We start from the raw sequence: 7,693 nt of genomic DNA, 5'->3' as shown, positions 1-7,693 counted from the left end.
GAAGCAATATTCCAGCAATATCACGGCAGGTGAACACCAGAAATAGGCTTCACATGTAGCACCCATGTGGGGAATCAAACCCGTGTCTTTGGCATAACGAGTGAAAGCTGCACTAAGCTATCCCAGCAACCCTATCCTGGAAGAAGTTGAGATTTCTGGCATTGCACGGAAGAATACAACACCTACGAGTACCCTCACTGCTTTGGTATTGACATATTCTGCGTTGGAATAGGTCCTCAACACACTTATTCTTGTCAACTAATTACTAAGTGAGAGTCTAGTCAGTGCTCATAATATCAATCACTTGTTTGTGAGGTCCAGATTAATGGAGGATGCCATAATATGACTAGAATATTGCTGACAGCAGCATTTAACATCAAACTCACATGGATGAATGTAAAACCATATTTCAAGTGATGGTGGTCAAGTGAGTGAGGGGAACCTAAAGAAGAGTCCTCTATCTCATCCATACCTTCAACATGTGACTCTGGTCTAAAGCTCTACCAACTGACCTAAGACTACAGGGGGTCTGGGACAAAAGACACCCCTGTGGAACTCAAAGTAAACCCTTAATGCCTTTCATAATAATAAACAGAAAGAAAATGCCTGTGAATCTTAACAGTCTCCTTTCTTTACCGACATAAAATATTACAGTATTGCAACAGTAGTACCATGAAGTCATTGACACCATAAGGATAGATGGTACATATTCTCCCATGATTTCATGACCCATGAAAAAACCTGCATACATCATGTACATGTTACCTAAGCTTGGCCATAACTGTTGACTGTTTTCATCATTGGCTTCAGACCCATGAGAAAGGCTTGTCAAGCTGCAGTCTACAGACCACGATTACATACAGACCACTATTACATACACAGCTTTACTGACATTAGTCAAATTTTGGTACTACTGGTCTGTCAGCTCTAGGATCTGAGGTAGTCTTCCAGGCTTGTATCTAGGATAACAGTCCGTGATTCCTACCAGATACAAGGTATTTCCAACCGAAGATACTTTCTGAGAAAAATCTATTTTTCTGCTAGTTTCTTCTTCAAAGCCTGATACAGAAACTCGACCACCAGTAGCTAGGCTCAGTACATCCTACACTGCAAGCACCCTTAAATTTGTCTGAAGATCATATTCTGAGATAGTTCCAGTACTGGTGTAGGTGACTGTGCTGCAGACACCATCTGGTTTTCTTGAAGACCTTTCTCCTTAGCCTCAATGTTCCAGTACCTTTACCGTATAATGTTCCAGTACCAGTCGACCATGCGCCCGTGTAAGTACTTCCAGTACTTCTCATGCACAATGTTCCAGTACCCGGTATATGGACACCATCTGGTTTTCTTGAAGACCTTTCTCCTTAGCCTCAATGTTCCAGTACCGGTATAGTCGACCACACGCCCATACCCAGTACTTCTCATGCTGCGGACACCATCTGGTTTTCTTGAAGACCTTTCTCCTTGGCCACAATGTTCCAGTACTGGTTTAGTCGACCACACCACTGCACCCAGCACTTCTCATGCTGAGGACACCATCCGGTTTTCTTGAAGACCTTTCTCCTTGGCCACAATGTTCCAGTACTGATGAAGTCGACCACACCACTGCGCCCAGTACTTTTCACATTGCTGATGGTCGATCACATGGACATGGGCCGGCTCGCCCCAGGGGTACGCAATTACAATAACAGCATGAGTGACAGGGCCATGCTGGAAAACAAAGAATTTAGTTGAAATCAACAGTTAGTGGTAATCTTTGACATCCAAAAATGACAATGTCTATGCTCTTTTCCAGTGATATATCTATATCAATATATATTGATCTACATCAGTCACAGGGGCGGTGGGGTAGCCTAATGGTTAAAGCGTTGGCTCGTCATGCCGAAGACTCGGGTTCGAATCCCCACATGGGTACTATGTGTGAAGCCCATTTCTGGTGTCCCCCCGCTGTGATGTTGCTGGAATATTGCTAAAAGCGGAGTAAAACCAAACTCAGTCAGTCAGTCAGTACATCAGTCACAGTGCCAATATTTCAGTCAGGGTAGGGACACTAGACACTTCACACATTGCCTCCATGTAAGAAATCGATCCCAGGCCTTGGACATGATGAGCAAATGCTTTCACTACATGGTACCCTTACCAACCTTTAATATTTGATGTCTCACAATTAGGTCGGTTGGTTTGTTTGTTGTTTAACACGGCACTCAGCAATATTCCAGCTGCATAGTGGCGGTCTGTAAATAATCGAGTCTGGACCAGGCAATCTAGTGATCATCAATCCACACTATTTGTCAACCAAGTCAGCAGGCCTGACCACCCGATCCCGTGGCCTCTTACAACAGGCATGACTTACACATCTTCACAGGTGTCACAGTCAGGGCATACCTTATCTTACCCTGCAGATTATGTCTTCAAATACATGCCAGCACTCAACATGGCATGAACAATGAAATAAGAGCTAGTAATAAATGTTAAAAGTCAATAAAATATTAAAGTCTACACATTTGATTTAAGCATAAATTCATGCTTTTCTTATGTCCACAGAAAACTAAAATGTAGTTCTACTTATCAGGCAATCTAAGTACCAGGACCATGAATGCTCTTAACTCAACCAATGAAGAATGTCGATGTTGGGGATCTGTCATTGAAAGAGGCTTTGAGCACAGCGCTGTCATACCTATGATAAATCATTCCAATCAACTGGCTCTGTAAAAAGGGACAGGCTATCTATTATAGCAGAACAGCATGTACAACTCAATAGGTCTACCCCCAATATTGCACCAAACGATTTACCATTCAAAGGGATTGGAGACGTAACACAAGGCATGATTCACAGTATTTCCATCTAAATTGCACTATACAATAACCTTTACCCGGACATTTGGAATCAATAATAATCTTTCTCAAGTACTCTTTAACACCACTGTAGACCACTGTAACACCAGCGTTGACGACACAATGGTAAAGAGGCCAGCAGAGGGACGCCCATCTCATCCACCTGTAGTGATCAGTTGTCAGGCCGCTAGTACAGCTAAGTGAAGTAACCTGTGTTGATTATTTGCCTGCCAGGTGTTTCGTTATACTGCCCTATTACCAGGACATGTTTACAACCTACTGACCTGACATAAAAACCACATGGCCGGGGCATGTTGTATGAGGACACTTACACAGAAAATCTATTTTCACATAACAAGCCTAGCTGTTCTTCTTGATTACAGAATATTTGTATTACAGTTGTTATGCCTTTTACCATCAGTAAAATGTACACTGGATCACTGATCACTTGATTCATTATAAAACATCAAGAAAATTTAAAACAGTTTAAGGTGTTCAAGGGACACCAAAATAATATAATACAGTTTGAGGCATTCAAGGGACACCAAAATAATATAAAACAGTTTAAGGTGTTCCAGGAACACAAAATAATATAAAACAGTTTGAGGCATTCAAGGAACACCAAATAATATAACATCTTAAGGTGTTCAAGGAATACTAAAATACTATGAAACAGTTTAAGGTGTTCAGGAGACACCAAAATAATATAAAACAGCAACACCAGAGTTATTCTGGCAAAACAGATTCCACTGGATGTACAAAGCAAACTATCAGTAATTCTATATATTCTATATATCATTATTAGTGAAACATTAAACATCAGTGGTAATACAACCTATTCATAAAAACGGTAAGTATGTCCTGCCACTTCCAGTTCTACGTCACAGTAGTCACACTGTTAATATCCACTTGATCTTTTTCTGGAAGCAATCTCACTGTGAAGAGGTCTCAATTTATCTTATTTCCACGTCTAATTGTACTGACATAATCTCCTCATGTCCAGCGACGTAAGTCAACACGTAACCCGACTTAAACAGACCACACTGTTGAACAAGGGCCCAAGTCAACCAGCTATTACAGGAGTTTAACTGTTGTTTGTCACTAAACAATTGAAAGTCCATTACATACTTTTGAAGTCACGTAACCTCAAGAGGATCAGTGCCATTAAACAAACATCAGTCCATTCAAGACGCTTTGATAGCCTGATTAAATACACCCAGACAAGTGGTGCAAACTTCCTCATTGAAACAAATTATATCTACATATAATTATGGAAAAATATGAAAAATGATTACAGTGTTTCATAGCAGCAGCCACTTTAAACACTACATTCTGACCTTATGCTTGAAGTATCAAATATACTACTCACAAGCTGTTAAAGAACACCAATTCTTTCATATTGCTACATTTAACCTACGATTACATGAGTCGAACAGATGGTTCTTTAACTTCTTTTGAGCTGTATACTAATTACTTTACTTATACTGTTAACTGCTGAGGATAATGCACCTAAGTTGACAAAATACCTTTGGAAACAAAAACACAAATGATTTGGTCTAACAATATTCAATATTTATGTTTTCACTTTTAAATAAATATGAGACTGACAACAATCACTGAGATCATGAAAGTGACTTTGGCTTGAAGCCACTATACACAGTATTTCAGTGTAACTCCATTTTGGTGGAGTCACTTGGGTTTAACATTGATGTAAACAGTATTCAAGTTACATCACGCCACGTCATGCGGGAGGAGAGACTGGGGTGATGCAGTTCTTAGATGACCTCTGGTTTGTTACCACCTTGGCTATTGGTTGGTTGTTTAATGCCGCACTCAGCAATACCCCAGCTACATGGCAGCGGTCTATAAATAATCAAGTCTGGACCCGACAATCCAGTGATCAGCATCATGTACATCAACCTGCACAATTGGGACACGATGACATGTATCAACCCAGTCAGCAAGCCTGAACACCCAATCCCATTAGTCGCCTCTTATGACTCTTGGGTTGCTGAAGACCAATTCTAACACAGATCTTCATGGGTGACCACCCAGGTGAAATCCAAGAGTATAGGTATGGTTCAAACATAATCGAGACAAACTGAAATTCAAGGGAGTCACCTCTTCACATCAATTTGTTGCGCCTGACATAACTCGCCCACCTATGCCTAGAAAAGCATAATCAGGGTTAATGTGAGACTTTAACCTATTTCCAGATACAAAGATACCAATGTTGATCTAACCTATTGGTCATTTCCTAAAAAAATAATAAAACTGTTTCACAAAAACATCAGAGCTCTTAAGACTTGTTGAATTCAAACACCCTCCCACCAATTTCAACCTCTTCCCAAATATACCGAACCCTTTCATATGCTGCATATTGCTTTCATTTCCCAGAGATAACAAGTATTGCGATCCACCACGTCAGCGTCCAACATGTGACATGTTTGCTATTGTAAGTAGTGTACACATATGCATTGTTTGGTAAGGTTATCTTCCCTTGTTCCTCGTGTGCGGGCCGAGGCCACAATGTTCGGCACTATGGCCAGGTCTATCCACATATTGACTATTGTCACTTCACAGACTATGGTGAGAGGTGGCACATACAGCTGGTTTATGTTGTGCTTTGTATGTACTCTGACACAACATACAAATACACACAGGGTCATGTTGACAAAGCCACAAATCCCTCTTATCATGTGTGCGTGGAGGGATCGCAGGTCGGAGGTGTCAGTCAATCAGATACATCACACAGTGTTGCCCATACATAAAGATGTCCCTCTGTTGATAACATGATCACAACAGTTATGCTCTAAAATAATCACTTGCTTACTGTTTTTTTAGACTTTCAGAAAATTCCATTTTTGGACATCAAAACTGAGTTTCCAAACATTGCACCCATGTGGGGAATGAACCTAGGTTTTTGGCATGACGAGTTAATGCCTTAAACAACGGGCTACCCTTACGACACAATATTTTTGTTCATGACTTTGTACGAGATTGATCTCTGGTTTGTTATGTTGAGGAAGCTCTGTTAGATCATTCATGACAAACCAAGGGTCATAACTGGGATCAGTGTGAGGTACCAACACTCAATCACAAGATCCGTAACATCAAAGATATCGAGACCAATGAAACTCCGGGTTAGAATATTGCTCTTCATGAAACCCATGCTTGTCGTTAGAGGCGACTAACGGGATCTGGGTGGTCAGGCTCGCTGACTTGGTTGACACATGTCATCGGTTCCCAATTGCGCAGAACGATGCTCATGCTGTTGATCACTGGATTGTCTGGTCCAGACTCGATCGACAGCTTCGAAGAACCGTGGTTTTCAGGGGGACAAGTCAATGCTTTAGACATTCTGCTAACCTACAGCACACAGCCATGGATGGACATTCTTTGGTTAATTTTGAAAGTAAACCTTCCAGGATAATACTGCCATTTTTCAAACTTCCAATTTTTTAAGTCTGTGCCCTTTACCACAAACCTGAATCTCTTTTCTATGTCTATCCCACCAGTTAACATAGTTGCTGATAGTAATTACGTTGGAGTAAATACAAGAGCCTTAAATACAAAGGACACTGTACATGTACTGCAGACTTAAATAAATGACTCTCATGTTGCCTTGCTTCAATTTGCTGTTGACCTGACAGAAGAAATACAGGAAGCCTTGCTACAATAACCACAAACAGCATAGAGACTGTTGACCTGACTGAAGAAATTGACAGGAAGCCTTGCTACAATAACCACAAACAGCATAGATACTGTTGACCTGACTGAAGAAATACAGGAAGCCTTGCTACAACAACCACAAACAGCATAGATACTGTTGACCTGACTGAAGAAATACAGGAAGCCTTGCTACAACAACCACAAACAGCATAGATACTGTTGACCTGACTGAAGAAATACAGGAAGCCTTGCTACAACAACCACAAACAGCATAGATGACTGTTGCTACAACAACCACAACAGCATGACTGTTGACCTGACTGAAGAAATACAGGAAGCCTTGCTACAATAACCACAAACAGCATAGATACTGTTGACCTGACTGAAGAAATACAGGAAGCCTTGCTACAATTGATACTGTTGACCTGACTGAAGAAATACAGGAAGCCTTGCTACAATAACCACAAACAGCATAGATACTGTTGACCTGACTGAAGAAATACAGGAAGCCTTGCTACAATAACCACAAACAGCATAGATACTGTTGACCTGACTGAAGAAATACAGGAAGCCTTGCTACAATAACCACAAACAGCATAGATACTGTTGACCTGACTGAAGAAATACAGGAAGCCTTGCTACAATAACCACAAACAGCATAGATACTGTTGACCTGACTGAAGAAATACAGGAAGCCTTGCTACAATAACCACAAACAGCATAGATACTGTTGACCTGACAGAAGAAATGAAGCCTGAAGCATAGAAATACACTGGAAGCCTTGCTACAATAACCACAAAAGCAGCATAGACCTGACTGAAGAAATACTGTTGACTGAAGAAATACAGGAAGCCTTGCTACAATAACCACAAACAGCATAGATGACCTGACTGAAGAAATACAGGAAGCCTTGCTACAATAACCACAAACAGCATAGATACTGTTGACCTGACTGAAGAAATACAGGAAGCCTTGCTACAACAACCACAAACAGCATAGATACTGTTGACCTGACAGAAGAAATACAGGAAGCCCTGACAGAAGAAATACAGGAAGCCTTGCTACAACAACCACAAACAGCATAGATACTGTTGACCTGACTGAAGAAATACAGGAAGCCTTGCTACAATAACCACAAACAGCATAGATACTGTTGACCTGACTGAAGAAATACAGGAAGCCTTGC

At 40.9% G+C, this 7,693-nt stretch overlaps 1 protein-coding gene across 1 annotated transcript in view; it reads right to left on the bottom strand.

The window, feature by feature from the left end:
• Window positions 1-1,336: 1,336 nt before the first annotated feature.
• Window positions 1,337-7,693, bottom strand: part of LOC124280032 (mitochondrial genome maintenance exonuclease 1-like) — a 72,723-nt gene continuing 66,366 nt past the window's right edge. Inside the window, exons 5-6 of the mRNA XM_046715911.1 lie at window positions 1,604-1,710; window positions 1,337-1,503 (exon numbers count right to left, since the gene is read on the bottom strand). Of these exons, the coding sequence (XP_046571867.1) occupies window positions 1,422-1,503; window positions 1,604-1,710 (189 nt within the window). The 3' untranslated portion in view covers window positions 1,337-1,421. The remainder of the gene's footprint in view (window positions 1,504-1,603; window positions 1,711-7,693) is intronic.

Source organism: Haliotis rubra, unplaced genomic scaffold (assembly GCF_003918875.1).
Source record: "Haliotis rubra isolate DU_JTF1 unplaced genomic scaffold, ASM391887v1 Scf26, whole genome shotgun sequence".
Lineage (NCBI taxonomy): Eukaryota > Metazoa > Mollusca > Gastropoda > Lepetellida > Haliotidae > Haliotis > Haliotis rubra.
This window is presented reverse-complemented; position numbering and strand designations above follow the sequence as displayed.